At 53.0% G+C, this 20,737-nt stretch overlaps 1 protein-coding gene across 4 annotated transcripts in view; it reads left to right on the top strand.

The window, feature by feature from the left end:
• The window catches only part of Gnal (G protein subunit alpha L), a 123,049-nt gene that overhangs the window by 70,182 nt on the left and 32,130 nt on the right, over positions 1-20,737 (top strand). For all 4 annotated transcript variants that reach the window (XM_078030436.1, XM_078030433.1, XM_078030435.1 and 1 more), the window contains one exon: positions 8,594-8,691. In XM_078030436.1, coding sequence (XP_077886562.1) covers positions 8,594-8,691 — 98 coding nt within the window. The remainder of the gene's footprint in view (positions 1-8,593; positions 8,692-20,737) is intronic.

The following is a 20,737-nucleotide window of genomic DNA, read 5'->3' as shown; positions in this document are numbered from 1 at the left end:
GGACAGCCTTAGCCAGCACCAACGCGACGCACAGCCCTGTTGAAGCTTCTGTTTTCTCAAATGCGAACTTGGCCACCTGCTTCCCTGAAAGGTTAGGGCCGTTTTCCTTGTGGTAGGAATAAAATCTAGTTTCAGAAAAAGATGACAAGAACAACGTTCCTATTTCCTGTAATTTGTCAGACGCCTTCGTCCGTCCACTCTGCAGATCGCCTGACAAGAAAATGGCATTTTCTTGATAGTAAGAGTCAAGTTAGCGAAACAGGCGAGGAGCCAAAGCTCGTGCTTCTGTGCCTGGCCCAGCCCCCACTGCTGCTGCCCATTTCGTCGTCTGGCCCTAGAAGGTGGACAAGTAGAGTCCCGTCTTCTGTGAGGGCCTTGTATGCCATGCGGGCCCCGAAGTCTCCCTTGGTTTCTGACTGGAGTCGCTGACTGAAGGAGGTGTCCTTGTGTGCCCCACTGTGACCTGTGGTGTGTGGGATCCCACCTCGCCGTGGCCCAGCCCCACGTGGGCTCTGGCTTCGTGGGACATTCGGTGTCTTCTCCTAAGTCTTCTCCTCCGACCCGCGCTCCACGTCCCAGGGTCTCAGGGTCCCACTGTCCCTTCTTCCTTATTCACCCCCAGTGCCTTCTTTCAGCATAGGACTTAAACCATCAGCCACACAAAGACCCTTCCCCAAATTCACCCGTCTTTGGCCCCAACCCACCCAGGTCCAGTCCCTCCGGACACCTCTGATCGTCCGGCCAGGAGCCCGGCGGCCTCTTTCCAAGCCCATCGCCCCTGTGCTCCCCAGGTGCGCCTTGCAGACTGGCCTGTGCTGCACCCCGCATTCCTGTCCCCAAGGCAGAGGTCGGATCCCCTTCATCGCAGCCCCGATGACTTCCCATCCATGCGCAGATTTTCCAAAAATCCTCATCCGAGACGTCCCCCCAAAGCTCCTGTGTCGGGCAGTGCAGGGGCGTTCAGAGGCCAGGTGACCAGACCAGGGAGCTTCGCCTCTTCAGGGTTGTCCACTGGAGGGGTGGTGTGGCTGGAGGAGGAAGGTCACGGGCATCGAGCCCTGGAGGAGCGCAGGTCTTGTCCCTGGCTCTGCTCTGCTTCCTGGCTGCTGTGAGCTGAGCAGGTGTCCTTCCCATACCCTGCGCCAGGACGTTCTGCCTCGTCCTGGGCCCAGGGCAAGGGAGCTGGCCCACCACGGACCAACTTCTGGAGCTCCGAGTTCAGGGTCGAGCCTGTCCTCCCACAGGAGCCCGTGTCAGGTCTCCTGGGCACAGCGAGGCCCACACAGCCGGGGGGTCGTGTGCCTACCTGCTCTCGGCCCTTCCAAGAGGATACCTCCCGTGAGGATGCTGCCCGCTGGCTCTTGGGGTGTGGCCTGTCCACTGGCAGACAGAGATCATGGCCTGTGCCCACACTGTCCCTCCTGGCTCCACCCGACTGCTCCACAGGGTCCCCTGGCCTTTCCCAGTAGGGTGACTGGCAGGTGTGAGCTGGAGGTCACAGTGGGCTGGGCAGGGCTGGATGGGTCCCAGCCTGTCACCACCTTTGAAAGCTCAGCCAGGGTCTCCAGGGGCCTGGAGGCTCAGTCTACAGCAAGGGACCTCCAGGCCATCCCAAAGTCCCTGCAGTCTGCACAGGGGACTCTGCCGCCCTCCCGTTGACAGGCTTCGTCTGGTCCTCGCTCCTGGCCTGGCTCTAGTGCCCAAGTCCTTCCAGAAGGGCCTGAGGCATGGCCAGCGCAGCAGTCTGCAGGAGGCAGTGGGAGTCCAGCCAAAGGCAGCGCGCTCGCCCCTCTGTCCCTCACACAGACGCCCTGCAGGTGGTCCATTACCAGGCCACAGGACTCCCGCCTCTTCTCTGCGTGTCCTCTCAGGCTGCTGGAATGTGGGCCTTGCCACACGCTACCAGAGCGGCAAGGCCATGTTCCTGGAGCGTCTCCGTGCCCAGGGTGCAGAGGGCCCAGGTCTGAGCCCCTGCTGACCTCTGCTCTCCCTTCAACTTCTGTGCCCGCCGCCTGTCGCCCCCATCTACCCAGAGTTCTGTGAGTGGTGACCTGCTCAGCCTGCTACTGCACCACCTGCCAGATAAACTGTCTTCTCCATGCTGTCCCCAGACAGGAGGGGAAACTGAGTTTCCAAAGTCACAAAGAACCCCCCCACACACACAGCTGGGACTGAACGGAGCCCTCAGACACCAAAGTCCACCCCCATACTATTTTATGACTCCCCCCCATTCGACCCTGTGCTTCTCAGCAGGAACACAAACCCGCCGATGCCAACCTTCTCTTTGAATTCAACCTCACTCCTCAAAGGAGGGAACCCCCTTTCTCCATTCTGCCTTGCAGCACACAAAGCAGAGAGACCCACAGTGACTGAGAAGACCGAGGAGGAGAATAATACCTTAAAATGTTATGTAATCCCAGCTTGATGCTCTGGGGGTTTTGTCAGATAACTTAGCACCTTGTCTGGGAGCAAAGTCTAAAGTCGTGATTCTTGGAGTCTCTTCCCCTAATGAAAATATCTAATTATTGTATTTCTATTCCCACACAAATAAGTTTCTCTACTGAGTGTCTTTGGCATGCTGTGTGATTGCACAATTTTCTCCGAGAATTAGGATGTTACAGAGAGGATCTTAGGGGTAGGAGTGGGAGTATTGCAAAAAGAAAAGTCTCAAAAGCTAAAAAAAAAATAATAATTTTGTGGAAAAAAAAGATAACTTAAGGAAAATTATATGTTCCCATAACAACAGGGTAGACTTAATTCTCCACTGTGGTTCATGGATCTGATCACTGAAACTTTAGACTTATCATGGTTGTGTGTGAGCTTACAGCTTGGGAACAAAAGATAGAAGCTCTGGGAATCTTTAAAAATGAAGTGTAAGAGTCACAAAGACTAGGAGAGCTGGCTGTGGTGCTGAGGGGTCCCTCGGTGAGCCCCCCCATACTTCAGAGCCCCATGGAATTCTAATTCCTCCCCAGGATGAAAATGCCTTTGGAAATACTAGAACTATGGGTAAACTTAGCAGTTTACAAAAGACAAGACCAAACACAGGGATCACTGTTTCTATGTACCAGCCATTTTTAAAACATGGGCATTCAAAAAAACACCCCAAAAAGTTTTCTTAGGAAGACTTTTTTTTCCTTGCAGTACTGGGGCTGAACCCAGGGATGCTCTACCTCTGAGCTACATTCTCAGCCGGTTTAATTTTGAGACAGGGCCTCACTAAGTTGGCCAGGCTGGCCTTGAAATTGTGATCCTCCTGTCTCAGCCTCTCAAATCTCTGGGATTACAAGTGTGTCCCATTGCACCTGGCCTTAGTAACCAAAGATCTAAAGTATCTATACATTGAAAAGTACAAAACAATATTGGGAGACTTAAATAAGACATACATAGACACACCATGTTCATGGATTACAAGATTCATGATTCAGATGACAATTCTCCCCAAAATGACCTAGAGAGTCAATGTGATCCCAATCAAAATACCAGCAGGCTTTTTTATGGAAGCTGACAAGGTAATTCTAAAGTGTATGTGAAAATTAAAAAGACCTTGCGATAGCTAAAACAATGTTAGAACAGAAAAACAAAGCTGGAGAATTTAAAACTACCTAATTTTAAACTGGGCAAGGTGGCGTTCCCCTGTAGTCAGGGATTCGGGAGTATGAAGGAAGAAGATCACAAGTTCAAGGCCAGTCTCCACAACTTAGTGTGTGTGTGTTGGTGGAGAGAGATGGGGTGTGTGTACGTTGGTAGAGAGAGATGGGTGTGTGTGTATGTTGGTGGAGAGAGATGGGTGTGTGTGTGTGTTGGTGGAGAGAGATGGGGTGTGTGTGTGTGTGTGTGTTGGTGGAGAGAGGTGTGTGTGTGTGTTGGTGGAGAGAGATGGGGTGTGTGTGTGTGTGTTGGTGGAGAGAGATGGGTGTGTGTGTGTGTTGGTGGAGAGAGATGGGGTGTGTGTGTGTGTGTTGGTGGAGAGAGATAGGTGTGTGTGTGTATGTGTGTGTGTGTTTGTGTGTGTTGGTGGAGAGAGATGGTGTGTGTGTGTGTGTGTTGGTGGAGAGAGATGGGGAGTGTGTGTGTGTTGGTGGAGAGAGATGGTGTGTGTGTGAGTGTGTGTTGGTGGAGAGAGATGGGGAGTGTGTGTGTGTTGGTGGAGAGAGATGGTGTGTGTGTGAGTGTGTGTTGGTGGAGAAAGATAGGTGTGTGAGTGTGTGTTGGTGGAGAGAGATGGGGTGTGTGTGTGTGTGTGTGTGTGTGTGTGTGTGTTGGTGGAGAGAGATGGGGTGTGGGGGGTGTTGCGATCAAACCAAGGGCCCCCGCATTACACACACACACACAGCGTCTCTCTCCACCCCCCCCCCACACACACACCATGTGCTCTCCCACCCCAGCCCTTAGTGACAGCTTTGATTTTCTGTGTGCAGAGGCATCACAGAAAAGAAATGGCACCCCCCAAAGAGCCAGTGTGATTCCGAGCTTCTGTGCCACCTTAACAAGGGAGAGAAGTCCTGGAGAAGGGGCTACAAGTTCTGGGGAGAGGGGTGGGGAGAGGGGTGGGTAGGAGGGCTCTGCCCAGCAACCCCCCCCACTCCTGGTTCTGGAATTCAGACAGGAAGGGAGCATTCTCTTTGCCTTTGCAGTTCTCAGCAGCCTTCTGCTCCAGACAACCTCCAGGGGCACGAGGCCCACTGGAACCTCGCCAGCCAGGCCACATGTCCAGCTTACAGCTAAGGAAGCTGTTTGACTGACTGAACATGTAGTGACTTTAAAGAACCTTTCTTGATTGGTTTGTGTGGTTTTGGTGGAAACAGTGGTATTGGGCTGTCTGAATCCTTTGGCAATAATGTTGAAATGCAATGATACAGTTTCAGAGATCCGCTGAACACAAGGAAGGTGTAGGCTAAGGGGGACGAGACAGATTTTAAAGAAAGCTGTGTTCACAGACGCAGAGGCTGAAGGGCACCCGGGGTTTATCCTCTCTACTTCCATAAGCTTGAAACTTTCTCTAGTCAATGCACTGACATAGCAGTAGCAGCAGGCCCGACAAAGACTTCAGAACCCTAAAAGTACACACGTGGTATCCCAAAGACCCCGCAAGTCCTCCATCAGCACCCACGAGCATTAGCCAGTGAGCCAGAGCCCAGAGAGATTGCTGCTGCTTTCTTTAGTGTTATCCAGAGCATTTATCTAAAAGAAACTTCCAGCAGAAGCTTCTGCTGGAAAAACAAGATGAGTCTCAAGTCACAGTGCTCCTGTTTATTCCACTATTGCTGTGAGAACACATCCCATGCATTCTGCCTTGGAGGTTTCAGGCAGAACCCTGCATGTCCAGCCTCCCTGTGGGTGTCCCTTGAGGCAGGATAGGGTGACCACCTACCCCAGAACTGAACTCGTAGGCCTGAGTTGTGGAAGGATCTAGGTTGCCCAGCTCTGTGGAGCTTCCAGGAACCCCCTGAATGTCCACTTGGTGCCTCAGCTAGTTCCTGGATCCCTTGTACGCGGGTATCCTGTTGAGTGGGTCTACTAGATCACATTAATAGTGACTTCAAAGAACTCTGGTCAGAAACTAGAGAACAGAAGGTGATTTCCTGGGTTCATGAAGGGTGGTAGTGTGGGTGGTGGACATGTCGAACCCAGGTTGTGGAATAAGACAGATCCTGCCATTACCAGCTGTTTGCCCTTGGTTGAGTAGCTCAGCTTCTCTGAGCACAGAGAAGACCATCTACCTCTTCCATCTTTGGGAGAAACAAAGGAAATCATGTGTGCTCGAATATGGTGCTCAGGGCCTTCAACAAAATAAGACCCGCCTAAGAACTCAAGGGCAGGACGTGGTGCCAACGAGGATCTCACTCTCAGGTCCAGGACATGGATGCAGAGCGAGTCAGGAGCGGGTGCTGGGAAGGAAACGGCCGCCTGGAACAGGCGCTGAGCAGAGCCCAGGCCGGGGAGCTCTGCGGGGCGTGTTCCCTCGCGGCTCCTAGTTACCGGGCTGGGAAGCCCAGTGGGCCCTGAGCGGGGACAGGAGCCCTGCCTCCGTGCTGGCCCGCCACACCCGGGCCACCTCCAGCCAGGCCAGCGCTGCCTGCAGCGGCCGCCCCCTGTTTAAGGGGTCCACACGCCTGGACCTGGTTGGAGGGCAGTTCATCCACTGCCTGGGAGGAGGGCCGCATGGGGCGGGGTCACAGCACTGACCTGCGGGGGCTTCTCATCCCCTCCAGCCCCTGCCCCCACCTTCAGGTCCAGGCCCTCCCCATAGACGGTCACTCGAGTGGCCGGTGGGCAGGGGCGGCCCACCGAGGCCCACTTGAGCAGCTGGGGACCCCGGAGAGCGGGACGTTGGTTTGCAAGTACCCCTGTCCCTCCTCCCGGCCTCTCCGGATGTCTGGAAACCAGACGAAGGGGCCCGTCTCTTCTTACTGCCCGGGTTTGGCTGCTCGCTCCTACCGTGGACACTCGTTTTTATCGCCATTTGGAAACCTATCATAGTGGACCATCCTTGTGTGGACTTCTAGCTGTGTGTACTGTGGTTCCTACGTTGAGGTCCAGTGGTCATTTATCTGTAGTCCGCCACGTGGAGAGAACTCAGGTGCCCCAGCGCTGGCGACTGGAGGTGCCTGTCACTGTGATGCAGGGTTCTGGGTCTCTTCCAGGACCCTCTTCCCAGACAGTGGCTGCTATGTGTGTGTCTGTGTGTGTGTGTTGGGGGGGGGGAGGAGGATTTGTAAGGAAGCTACAAATGCCTTTCCTGGAATAAGGGAAACAGCAGAGGAACGTTCCAGAAGGGAAGCCTAAGCCCAGGGAGACAAGATATAAGCAGGGGCTCTGGCAGAGATCGGCTCTTCCTCTTTCAACTGTGGGGACTTTGGATTTGCCGGTGGTGACCTGATAGACAGGTAGAGAGATACAGCTCCTAACCCAAAAGATGGCTCTTCATTCTAGGAAGTGAGAGTTGGAGATATCGGAGGCCGTTAAGGCTCAAACACAGGGTCTTATTCTTGATTTCATATCATCCTTTTGGTTTCTTCTTCTTCTACTACTACTTCTTCTTCTCCCCTCCCCTCGCCCTCCTTTATCTCCTCCTTCTCCCCCCTCCTCCCCCTTCCTCCCCCTCCCCTCCTTCCCCCCTCCTCCACATCTTCCCCTCATTCCCCCTCCTCCTCTTTCTCCTCCTTCTCCTCCTTCTCCCCCTCCTCCTCCTCATCTTCCTCCTTCCCTCCTTCTCCCCCCTCCTCCCCCTTCCTCCCCCTCCCCTCCTTCCCCCTCCTCTCATCTTCCCCTCATTCCCCCTCCTCCTCTTTCTCCTCCTCCTTCCCCTCCTCCCCCTCCTCCTCCTCATCTTCCTCCTTCCCTCCTCTTCCTCCTCCTCCTCCTTCCTCCCCCTCCCCTCCTTCCCCCTCCTCCTCATCTTCCCCTCATTCCCCCTCCTCCTCTTTCTCCTCCTTCTCCCCCTCCTCCCCCTCCTCCTCCTCATCTTCCTCCTTCCCTCCTCTTCCTCTCCTTCCCCCTCCTCCTCATCTTCCCCTCATTCCCCCTCCTCCTCTTTCTCCTCCTTCTCCCCCTCCTCCCCCTCCTCCTCCTCATCTTCCTCCTTCCCTCCTCTTCCTCCCCCTCCCCCTTCCTCCCCCTCCCCTCCTTCCCCCTCCTCCTCATCTTCCCCTCATTCCCCCTCCTCCTCTTTCTCCTCCTCCTTCCCCTCCTCCCCCTCCTACTCCCCTCTCCTCCCCCCCCCTCATCTTTCCTTCATTCCTCCTCCTCCCCTCCTCCCCCTCCTCCTCCCCTCCTCCCCCTCCTCCTCCCCTCCTAAGTAGTAGGCTGCCTCACAATACCTGGACCCACTTTTGAATGGAACTGTGGCTAAGAACATGTAGCAAACCCTTATTGTCCCCCAGGGAACTTAGGATTGATTCTTGGCCATCTGCTGGAGGTGGAGGCAGGAAAGGCTGCAGCCTCAACCCCTGCACACAGACCACAGGTGGTCCTGTGCTTCCTGGGGTCCCAGCAGGGGTCAGGTGCCAAGGTGGGAAGGGCACACCTAACGTGTTCAGTTGCGCCAGGCTCTGGTTCATTCAGCCTGGGTAACTTGGGAGGGGACTTCACAAGTGGGCCCCCACCTCCAGATAAGAAACGCTCTGCTTTCAGGGGGTCTGGCTTGCCTTGGTGGGTGAGATCAGCATGGCCCTCCTGGCTCTGGGGTGAACGGAAAATCACTCACACACACTCACACACACACACACACACACGTATTATCACCAAAAAGGGTAAATTTAAAGGTTTCAGTCTTATGGACTTAGTGGCCAGATTTTACCCTAAGTGGACCGCGTCCATTGTGCTGGCGGCTCACAGGGAAGGGCTGAAGGAGAAGCTGCCGAGACAGAACCTGAGCCTGTGTCCACGCTGAGGTGGCCACTCACCTCCTTCATCCTGAGTGCCCGGAACTTTAGATAGTGACGGCATTTTGTGCTTCTGGATTCCATCTGGGGGAACATTCTGGAACCACAGACGTTGGCAGCATGGCGGGGGGCAGATTTGTCACGAGGTAGCACCTTGGCGTTGGAGGCGGCAGTGGGCGCCTTCTCACCTGCGCTCTCTCTCCCAGGAGTTCTTCGACCACGTGAAGAAGCTCTGGGACGACGAGGGCGTCAAGGCCTGCTTCGAGAGGTCCAACGAGTACCAGCTCATCGACTGCGCACAGTAGTAAGTGCCGGGCTGCGGCGGGAGCTGGGGGGCGGGCCAGGGGCCGAGGGCAGCCTCGTGGTGGAGGGGTGTGTCTGGCAGGCGGAGCAGAAGGCCCAGCAGGAGCAGAAAGCTGTGCTGGCTCGGCCTCATGGTGCGGTCAATCTGTCACTTCTTCCCTTCTGTACGGGGTGGCAGGCATGTTTGTAAAGTGTGATGGACGTGAGCCAGGGGCTCATTATGTTTTCATTTTGGAGCAGGGGGTCTCCAAAGTAAATTTTAAAATAATACCAACACCCATGATCAAGGCCAGACCCTTAAAGTGACGCGGCCACCTCGTTAGTGATCCAGCTGGTAACTGACATAATAAGCACCTGAGGGGGAACCGGTAATGAGAGGACGCCTGATGCAGGTGGCCTCCTTACTTTTCCCTAAATGTTTATGTTCTATGTCTGGTGCGGTTTTTAGACACACTCTGTTACTGTTAGACAGCGAGGCTCCCCAGGAGACTGTCCAATGACGAGAAGTTCTACAAGTGTCTGCTGCTCTGATCACAAACAGGGGACATGACACTTGTTTCATGTGGCCCTTTGGACAGCAAAGAGCTCAGAGCCTCTCAGCCTAGGCCCCGGGACTGGCCCTCGGGAACCTGCACCGTGAGTGCTGATCCCAAGGAGCAAGCAGCCTGTGGCACCGCGCCCTCCTCCCTGCAGAGGTGCAGGCTCCATGGGGGTGGGCATGAGGCACCCAGCAAGGTCCCGCCTGCAAGCGCTGGGAAGGGTCATGGCAGGAGTGGGCGCTGGAGGCAGCAGCATGGATGGGAGAGGAAGAGTGGCCACCTGAAGGGAGAGGTGGGCCAGGGCCAGGCCCTCAGGGCTGAGGCCATGTGGAGGAACTTGGTTTTCTTCCAGTGCAGTGAGTGGCTTTGACTGGAGAGGGGAGAATAAAATGGAGGAGGCAGAGCCCATGGAGTGGCTCGGGTCAGTGTGGAACTGCACACTGGGAGCCGAGAGGCAGAAACGAGGAAAGGGTTTTGGGCAGCACAGTGCCATTTTCTGAGATGGGGAAGCCTGGGAGATTTAGTCTGTGGGATGGTGGGGGGATAGGGATCTCTGATTTGGGCATTTTAAGTTTGAGATGCCAAAGGGATGGAGAGTGGAGACCTCAAGCAGGCCATTGTTATAGGAGCCTGAAGCTCAGAGAGAATCATCCATTCTGTTGCTGTCACAGAATACCTGAGACTGGGTAACTTATAAAGGAAAGAGGTTTGTTTTGGTTTATGGTTCTGGAGGCCAGAAATCACCAGATGAAGCAATGGCATCTGGTCTGTGCCATCAAGGGCCTCGTGGCAGAAAGAAAAGCAAGCAGACGTGAGAAGGGGCTGAACTCCCTGAAAGCTGACTCCTTCCCCATAGAATATTAATCCATCCACTGATGGGGCTCTGCCCACCACCAGCAGCCGCCCACTGGGTCTCTCCTCCTGTGCTGCTGCAGGAGGTTTGCTGCAGAGCTCGAGGGCAGCTTGAGATGTCATGGGGGTCAGCAGAGGCTTGGCTCAGGCGGTAGTTCCTTCCAGTCGTTTAGAAGCCATGGCAGAACTGGGTGCTAAGGCCCAGGGGGGTGGACGGGGCATTACTGGCTCAGCCCGTCACCATGGGGACGCTCACCCTGTGCACTGCCTCCAGGTGCTTTGTCGGCCTGTGCCCGTGGGCCCTGAGCACAGACTGGCGGGGAAATCAGAGTGCCACTCAGTCCCACACTGGAATCTTTTTAAACACACACAGGAAAATGAACAGACTGCTTACTCGTGCATCACCACGGTGGTACAATCGATGATTCAGCTTTAAATAGAAAATGAGAATATAAGGTTGAGTGTGACAACCGGGTTCAGCCCTGGCTCCCGGGGGTGCCACGCGGGGCTTGGGGCAGGTTATTTCAGTGGGAGGGACCATGGCGTCTGTGCCCAGTTGGCCCTGGTAGGATTCAGTCAGTAGTTATCAAAGCCATCAAGAGTGCCCAGCGCAGAGGAAGCCCCAGAGAAGCTCTGCCTCTCGCTCATGTGTCACCAGCACAGAAACCAAGGCCCAGGGGTCAGAAACTGAGGGCCGTGGGGTCACGGCTGCCCCGTCACAGATGCCACCTCACTCTCTCAGTCCTGGCCTTTCACACCGCAGGAAGCCACGGATAGAGGAGGCCTTGCAGGTGAGGCTCCCGGCCTCAGGCCCAGACCTTCCAGGCTTGTCAGGAATAAAACACATTCAGCCCGAGCCTCTGTCCTGGCCTCCGTGCTGGCCTCCGTCCTGGCCTCTGTCCCCGACCAGGCAGAACCACGGGAACCAGCCCCACACCAAGACCTGGGGATCCTGGATTACTCCTCACTTCTCCGCCTTCCCTCGTCTTATCCCTGTTAATGCACGAGGGAATCACGATGGTCCAGAACCTTCTCTCTTGATAATTGCCTTGAGTCTCCTCTGTGCTCGGTTCTGGGGTTGAGGGAGGAAGAGCTCAGAAGCCGGTGGCATTTCAGTCACTCCGCCAGACCCGTGTGTAGCTGCCAAATCCTTCAAGTTGCCAAACCAAACGTTCAAGTAGAACCTGTGTCCGTCTCCCACCTCCTGCACTGGGTCAGAGGAGGGAGGTGCCAGGCAGATCAGCAGAGGGACCGAGCTCTCCGCAGCCTGGGGCCACGATCCTCACGCCTGCTGTCCAGCCCATCACGCTCTGATCCCCGGGAACGAGTCTCCTTCAGCTCTGAAGCCCGGCTCCGGGCTGGGTCTTCTGCAGAAGCCAGTGCTCAGTGCACGCACCTGGAAATGCAGTCGTGGGTCACCTAGCCACAGTGCTGAGAACCACTGTGCAAATGTCCTGGGGTGCACTCGCGCAACCCGACTGCCTGGCCTTCTACCCCTGGGCTGTGTTCGAGGTGGGCAGACAGCTCCAGGCGCATGGTGCTCAACACAGCTGAGGTTAAATCAAGCACGAGAGAAAACCATGCGACTGGGAGGCACAATGGGCTCAGGGTGCTCGGAGCTGGCCATCCGAACATGGCCAACCGTGTTACCGAGATGTCCTTCTCTGTGAGTAGGACTGTGCTCCAAAGCAATGACAGCAGAGCACGGTGTGGTGGACATGCGAGCCCCCAGGGGTGCCTGGCAGGTCGTCCCACCGCCATCGCGAGGCCCGCACTGTGCTGGGACACCAGGCAGCGGCCAGGTCACTGATGTGGAGACCATTTTTCCGTTGTCACCTCGGGGCCACTCCTGCCTGCGTCTGGCATTGATGGAAACATTGTCCATGTGGCTGCAGCTGGACTGGCAGAGTCCCTAGTTGTGCACTGCTGGCGGGCAGTGCTGACCACAGCCTTCAGAAATGCTTGGGCCTCTGCACTTGCTCGTCCTCCCCACACAGCCTCCACGCACCTTCTTCCCCTCATCTAAGTGGCTCTGGGGCAGACCCAATCTGCACCTTGGGGTGACTGAGTCGCTGTGTGTCCCTCGCGGGCTGGCGCTGTGTCCCCCACAGGCCTGCACTGCACCTGCAGACACACCAGAAAGGGGCCAGTACCGAGGCCGATGAGGTCATGCCTCCTGTGGCGCAGCTTCCTGGGGACTCTTGAGGAACAGCAGATGCTGGGTGATGTCAGGATCCTGTTCGGGCTAGGGAGGCAAAGCCGTCGGCTAGGCACTCGGGAGAATCTGGCAGTTCGCCTGTGCATCCAGCAGTGCTCCCTTAGGTGGACACCAAAGAGAACTAAAAACAGATACTGACACAGAAACTCGAAGACACGTGTTCTTGGCTCATCCATCACAGCCAGAAGTGGAGACAACCCACGTACCCATCGACTGACTGGTGGACAAAAACCACATATGAAATTCCACACCGTGGAATATTATTCACCAACAAAAAAGGAATGAAGTCCTGATAAACCTTCTGCAGAATGGATGAGCCTTGAAAACACTGTGCTGAGTGCAGAAGGCAACACCAGGGCCACTTGTAGATGACTCTGGGTGTGAAGTGTCCACAGAGGCACCTCCTCGGAGGCAGAGGGAGAGTTGTGGTGCAGGGACTGGGAGCGGAAGCTGAGTGTCTGTGGTCTCTGGGATAGCAGGCGTGTTCTCGAACTCGGACCTTGCGAATATCCTAAAACCAGACTTGTAGGCTTCAAAGCGGTGGGTGTGGGGTTATGGGTTATTGTGTCCTATCTTATGTGAATTATATCTCAGTTTTAACAAGAAAGATGGCAGGAGGAGGGGGAGCTCAGGCAGGGGCGTGTCGGGAACACAGTGGTCACGTTGGGCCTGGCGCCTCTTGTTGAGGACTCAGCGAAGCTGGCCTCGCACTCTGGCCTCCTGCTCCCCAGGGTGCTCTTCCCCACGGCAGGGAGGGTGTGCCTGCCTCTGAGGCCTGTTCTTCAGACAGGCCAACCAGCAGCGCCCAGCACCAGGCCCCAGGCCTGTGGGTGGCGACCACCCAGGGATTCAAGCCACATAAAGCACAGATGTCAAAGGCTGATGAGGTCTTCGCTGGCTGCTGCGTGTGCGAGGACGCTGCCGGTGACTCAGTGGCTGTCGAGAAGTGGTTCTGTCCTTCCCTGTCCAGTCCTCCCTTCCCGGGGGGCAAGGGAGATGGGTTTTGCTGGGGCTGGGCCACTTCACTTCTGACTCTGTCCTTCACACCAGCCCCCGGCCAGGTTGCTGGGCCCCCTTGACCCAGGCAGTGTCTCTGAGCTGGGGCTGTGGTTGGACAGAGCCAGCCAGCTGCTCCGTCCAGCCCCGGGACCGCCTCAAGAGGACTGTGGAAACCATCATGTGGCTGAATCTGAAATTTCGTACTTTCAGTAAAAATGAGCGTCTTTGAAGCCGTAAGCAGTGCAAATTAACAGAGATCATATTTGATGCAGAATTTCCCAGGTCCTGCTGTGAAAATCATAACCCAGTCTACTGAATCACCCCCAAGATGCACTTCCTCTGAGTGTAATAATGAGTGATCACGTAGCCATGGAAACAGCTATTTTAGGAGAGAGAAAAACCAGAGAACGTGGATCTTCAGAATAGCTTCATAAAGTCAGGCTTTGCTTGATGTAACTCTGAATGCCTCGGCTCTGGGTAGGTTCGTGGGCTTTGTTCAGCCACGTAAGCTTGCTCAGGAGCGCATCCATTTGAATAATTGGTTTTGAATACTTGCAGAGAGAATATTCCAGAAAAAAAGAAAAGATCAGGGGAAAAGATCAGGTTACTCTTCGGCTACAGGTGTCCCTGTCACTTGTCAGGAGTCTCCATAACCATGTTCACTGCGGCCCCACCTCCAGTCGGAGGGCTGGCAAGTCCTGGAATACTAGGCTTCCAGGACAATCTGGAAATCACTAACACCAATGAAATTTCAGCTTCAACATTATTTTTGTCGGTTATTTTAAAATAAAAGAAACTGTAATTTTAAATACATATATTACAGTATACGCTAAATTCATTAACTTCATAACAACTACCTGGGTACACATACATATTCCTCTTGGCACTTATTTTGGCCTTTATTTCTACCCATTATTTCAAGACTTTCTGTATTTGAAAAAATTGGAACTGCTTATAGGCAGTACAATTAGTCTTTTTGTCATTGTACTTATGAATAGCAAAGGTAGCAGCCGAAGCAAAGCAGGTGAACTGGGTATCTCAGAGGTAAGTCCTGCAGCGAGTATTCATTTCTTCTACCCTCATGTGAAAACTCCTACATGCAGAAGAAATTGACACATGCAGAAGAAATTCTTGACACCACTTACCACAAACGTTTTTTTGTAAAAAGTGGTTTTAAATACCTCATATTGAGCCAGGTAAAGTGGTGCACACCTGTAATTCCAGCAACTCAAGAGGCTGAGGCAGGAGGATCACAAGTTCAAGGCCAGCCTCAGTGACTTAGCAAGGCCCTAAGCAGCTTAGCAAGACTCTGTCTCAAAATAAAAATAAAAAATGGCTGGGAGTGTAGTTCAATAGTAGAGCCCCCTGGGATGAATCTTCAGTACCAAAAATAAAATAAAATATCCCAGAACAAACACTGCCTTGATTGAAGAGTATAGTCCACCCCGTTTGTTGCCTGGTTCAATCCTCAGCCTCTTCCTTGCACATCTTACCAAGCTTCTAACGGTGTTTACCATTTGCTGTATGTTGCTAGATTCACGCAAAAAGCTGTGAACATCATGTTTTATATAGTAAAATAAAACAAACAAAAGAAAGCTGCCTTTCAATGACTTCGAGCTGTAAATTTCAACGTTCCCAGAAGTGGAACTGTGTGGGGAAAGCCAGACTGCTCCAGCACCCAGCCTCCGGGTGCTGCTGGGGTCCCTCTGCAGCCTGCAGGCACCAAGCTCCCCAAGGTGTGGTGGCCACACTGTGCATTTCAAAATGCACAGCAAGTGCCAACGCAGAGTGGTATTTTATTGGAACAAATATGTCCAAGTGGATCGGAGTGAATACAGGGTATCTCGGATGCTCTGTTTACCCTTTTGCTCATTGCAAGTGAACAAGAAGATCTCTTTAGCCAATTTTAATAGGAACAAAATTGAAATCCAGTGATCAGAGGTGAGAGCGGAGCCTTTGCCAGGTTTGACACCGCTTCATTCCTGCTGGGCAGGAGGCTGTGTGGAAGTATTCTGGCAAATAAAATAATTTTATTTTTGTTTTCCTTGTAGCCACAAGGAATGTTTTAAGTTAAATTATGCTGAAATTTGAAAAAGAGAATCATTGTAAATTTTCTTCCAAGTTGAGTTTTTAACCATCGTGAACAACTCTTCGCAGTCCTATAGCAGGAATGTGAAATCCCGTCAGTATTCTATTTACGGCCCTGGAGTGGGCTGCGTTTTCCCCTGGGAAGAGGGCAGCTGGCCTGCCAGGGGAGCTCCAGCCCCTCTGGTGTTAGAGGAGCAGGCTGTGCACCTCTGTCCCTTCTAGGTCTTGCTCCTAGGGGGGGAACTGCTGTCCTTCAGGGCCTGCGTCCTACAGAGAACCAGCAGGGCCAGGCGTGGCTTGGGGGTAGAGCACGTGCTTAGCATGCAGAGCCCTGGATTCCGTCCTCAGCAGGCACATAAAAAAAAAATAATAATAATACAGTGAAATGATAACGGCAGGATCTAGATAAAAGGTATTCAAGTGTTTTCTTTGAAATTATTTCAAGTTGTTTCGTGTTTGAAATGCTTATGGTAAAATGTAGGAGGAAGAAAGAAAACATGTAAGTGTATGTGATCCGAAGTCTCTAGAAAAATGTCACATAGTAGCACAGCTAATAAATTGGAGGTCCCCCCAAATTACAGACCGATAAGGCATTTGAATATGTGAGGAGTTTCTTCAGTTATTTTCAAATGTTTGCAGAATCCTTTGAAACACTTCCAAGGAGCCCAGGGAACTCAGATGGAAAGCCACTAACTACGACTGCTCATCGAATATACAGTTTCAGAATAATTTAAGAGGCGTGTCCTGTATTTCTCAGCTTCACGTGCACCTAGAGGAGCGCTCGTATTTGTTGAAACTTACCACGGAGGGGCTGTTCCAGGCACGGGATCTGAGTTAACATACTAGTCCTCACACCGACCCCAAGGAATTTTTGATCCTGTCAGGCAGAGGAGAACTCAAAGTCACACAAGATGACACAGGACTCCACGGCACCACACCACCACTTGATGTGGCCGGGATCTCACATTTGAAACCTGAAGATTTTGAGAGACTCTTTTGGAGTAAAGTGTCATCGGCATTCTGTGACCTTCCAATGCTGGCCACGTGGGGCCAGGCACTAGTGTCAAAGACGACGAGCACGGCCCCCAGGTGGATTGACCAGGTGGATTGTCAGAGGGCTGCCGCTGGCCCAGATTCTGAAGTGACTCTTGTTGACTTTCCATGTCAGGCTACTGCATGGCGATGGAGTTGTAGGAGCTCTTATCAGAACTCTCATGACTCAATCATAAAAAGACCAATGCCTCACCTTTTAAACGGCAGAGGACGCATCTTAGTAGACCCTCCCCAGTGAGGTGTATAAATAGCCATGAAGCGCGTGAGAAGATGCTCCTTGGGCATTAGGGACCCAGAACCCCACTTCAGACCTCCTCCACGGCTCTAACCCAAACAGCTGAAAGCAGCCTGGGCGGCTGTGGAGCACCTCCTGCTGCTGGGGGAACGCTGGTGGCCAACAGCATGGCCGTTCCAGAAAGGGACCCCCAGCCCCACCCCTGGTGGACACCCAGGACCTGCCAGCTCACACCCACATGGAAACCCACAGACAAGTGCTCCAGCAAGGAAGAATGGGGACAGCCACGTATGTGCCCGGGGCTGGCCAACAGGTGACAAAGCAGCTAGCCACCAGCGGCACTATGTCACCCCTTGAAGGAGCCGGCCACACACCTAGGGAAGGACACTGCTGTCCTTCAGTGCGTGCATCCTACTGATGGATGAAACAGCTGTGCTAAGTCAGAGAAGCCAGACTGAAAGGCCACATGTTGTTTGAGTCCTTGTATATGAAACGTCCAGGCTGCGGTGCAGTCGGGGCAGAGCACTTGCCTGGCACACTTGAGGCCCTGGCTCTGCCCAGTACCACCAAAGGAAAAAATAATCATTGCTGTGAAATGCCCAGAGTGGGACAGAGTAGGGACAGAGCAGATAGGGGTCACAAGACCAAGAAATGCAATGAAAGCTTTGAAACAGTGAGGGGTAGGAGCGGACGAGTGGTCACTCCAGTGGGCCCAGGTTTCTTTTTGGAGTGATGGAAATGCTGCTGCCGTGGAGATGGCTAGTGATCCTGGGCACACAGAAAAGACCCTGAATCGTGTGCTTTCTTGGACACATCGGTAGCATTAATCTAGAGACGTCTGATCATCTAAGTCCGCCTGGTTCCAGGGTCTTTCTGGCCAACACCAAGGCCCAGCAGTAGTGAACAGAGTGCTCTGCAGGAGTAGGGACTTTCCTGACCCCTTCCACGATGGTGACTTGTCAGGGTGCCACGGTGCTGCCCAGAGCAGAGCCTAAACCGTCCGCATCCATGCACACTTTCTTCTAAGAGGGGAAGGGGAGAAAGAAAAGTAAAAATGCAGATGCGAGATGTGGTCCTATAGTGAACATATATATGTCTTAAAATCTCAGACTCGAGAAGGTGATTGACAGGTTGTTTCCACAGGCTCGGGACTCGTTCCCCACGCAGGGCCTGACGCAGGGACGGCTCACCAACATGAGATGCTGGGGCACGTAGCAGCACTTCCTTCCTCTCACAGCCAGACAACGTGAACGTGTGGGTCTGACCAGGGACTGTGAGCTCCCCACTCTGGCTAGGCCAATGCACCTTACTGACTGCTCAGGTGAATTCGAGTCCTGTGCTAGAACAGCCTCTGGCCCCACAGCAGCTGTGCCGTGAATTTGTTAACAACTGGATTTTCATATTACAACTGCGCTTCTTAGCCTTTCTCTACACCATTATTTATCACTCTCCTATAAACAAAATCAATGTTTCTGTGAAGCTAGCCAGATCTGGTACATTATCTGTTATCTGTTCACCATGGCATGCTTCACAATAGCCAAAAATGGGGGAAAACAGTATTCATCAACTGATGAAAATACAGCACAGCTGTATAAGGGAATATTATTCGGGCATAAAAACGAAAAGTTCTCAGGGCTGGACATGTGGCTCAGTGGTAGAAGGCATGCTTGGCACATAAGACTCTGGGTACCACCCCTAGGACCAAAAAACAAAACAAAACAAAGTGAAAAGAATGAGGTTCTGATATACCCTACTATGTGGCTTCCTTTAGAGCAGAAGTGTTGACTGCCTTGGAGAAATGGGAAGTAGATCATGTAAGTCCCTCTTCCCAGGAGAAAGTGAGAATGTGTTCACAAGACCAAGAAATGCAATGAAAGCTTTGAAACAGTGTAGGGTATAAGGAAGCTACTCTTTAACAATTTCCTATCAAAGAAAGCATTTGAAAAGGAAGAAAGAAAGTCCTTCCTTCAGCTAGTATGTGCATCAGTGATTACAATTCAATACCTTTGTTTCTGCAGATCCACCAGGATCTCTGATACCGACCGAAAGCTACATTTGAGGTCGAAGCTCTCCTGTATTATTATGTTCACCTAAGGAAATCTAAGCACAGAATTTCCATTTGCTACTCACAAGAGGAAGTTGGGTGCAGGGGTACCCTTGTTTCTCATTCTACTTGATATGAGTAAAATCCTTGAGCTGGGCATCACCTTGTGAGGAGGGAATGGAAGGATCCCTCCCGGCTCCCTGAGGCAGGCAGTAATTTGCGAAGGAACAGAGGCTCTGCTGAGCTACATGTGGTGGCTAAATATATCTTCTTCTAAGAGAGACAGGATTTGACAGCGTTTTGCCAAAAAAGGCAACTCTGTGTTACCCTCAATGGAACGTGTTTGATGACATCTCAGATTTCCTAACGTGAGAAACTCAGCATAAGGTAAACATTGATTCAAAGGTCAGTTTCTCTTTCTGGTTCTTCCTCTAAAACCTGGTATGAGTGAAGGATCCTCAGCGAACCAGCTCCCAGACCTCTCAGATTGCAACCCACAGATGCTCAAGTTCTTATATAAAATGGAATGGTATCTGCCAGTAACCGGCACACAACCTGCCGCAGACTTCAAACCATCACTAGATGACTTCTGACACCTAAGACCCTGCGACTGCCCATAAGCAGGGGTCATACTCTACTGTCCAGGGAATGACGGCAGGGAGAGAGTGTCTGTGTGCTGAGGACAGAGGCAATGTCCTTTTTAATGGGATTTTCAACTTGCAGTTGTTGGCGGGTTGGATATGGGGTGCAGACCCTATTTGGTCTCTGGGGCACCCCTCTTGGGAGCTCCCTGGTGTGGAAGTCCTCAGAACACAGCTCTCTACCCCGTCCTGACCACATGCATCTCCTTCTTCCTTGAAAGTGTCCAAAGGGGATGGAGGGGCTACAGGGCAATGAAGCTGGGCAGAGGCAAGGTCCTGGTGGCAGCTGGGAGAAGAGGAGATGCAGGAGGCCTGAGTGAGTGAGGGGCTGCCTTCTTTCAGTTCACGCACTTGACATTGCGGAATTCACAGTTTCGTGTCCACCTGGTTGGAATTCAGTTAGCTTTCAGTTCTCTTTAACCCCAAGCTTACTCTCAAATACACTTCTCCTCCAATGTGCTCTGATTTCCTACTAGTGTCACTTTCTAGGTGGTTCCTGCAAAGAGATATCTGCCAGAGGCCTCCCTTGTCCAAAATATTGGTACTGCTCGGCCGGCACCTCGTCCCTCAGTTGAGGAGACCCTTCTGCTCCTGGAGTTCTAGGTCAGAGGCACAGCTCTGGGGGTCCCAAAAACTCAGGCCTGACCACTCACCCCAGAAATCACGTGGAAAAAGCAGTGGTGGAGAGCAGGAAAGGACCTTTGATCAGCGCAGCCATGTTGAAGGCGAGTGGGGTCCAGCACCACAGCGCTGCCTGCAGGCCCCGACAGGAGCTCAGCAGTAACAAGCACAAGCTGGCCCAGAGGGGTCCGTGTCCCAGGCAGTGTGGTCACGCCATGGTCCTGTCGGTCATCACCTCAGGTCTGGTTCTGCATGGAGACTCTGCAGAGGTCCTTACTAGACCTGAGGGAGCAGCCGGGTGCCCATGAGCTGGGCAGCCTCCGTTCTTCTCCTGGGGTAGTGCCTCCACTTGGGGGGTTCCATCATCTGTCTGTGAGGCTGTGCTGTTCCTGGAACCCAAGATGGCTGCAGGTTTAGGGCAGTGACAGGACACGTCCAGGCACCGCTGCAAGGGTCTAGAGCCAAAGGTCACAAAGGCTGGCAGTTGGATGTCTCTGCATATCTTGCAGATGCCTCGGTTACTCTTAGCCTGGTGTTCTGGGTCTTAAGGCAGGACGAGAAGGGTCAGGTAAACTTAGAGCACATCAACCTGTATGACACTCCTCAAGCCCTGAACCGGCCGAGCAGGAACCCAACTAGAGGTTTAAAGTAATAAAGGGGACTGGGATTGTGGCTCAGCGGTAGAGCGCTCGCCTGGCACGGGCGTGACCCGGGTTTGAATCTCAGCACCACATTAAAAAAAATAATAATAAAGACA

This window comes from Ictidomys tridecemlineatus, chromosome 13, assembly GCF_052094955.1.
Source record: "Ictidomys tridecemlineatus isolate mIctTri1 chromosome 13, mIctTri1.hap1, whole genome shotgun sequence".
Classification (NCBI taxonomy): Eukaryota; Metazoa; Chordata; class Mammalia; order Rodentia; family Sciuridae; genus Ictidomys; species Ictidomys tridecemlineatus.
This window is presented reverse-complemented; position numbering and strand designations above follow the sequence as displayed.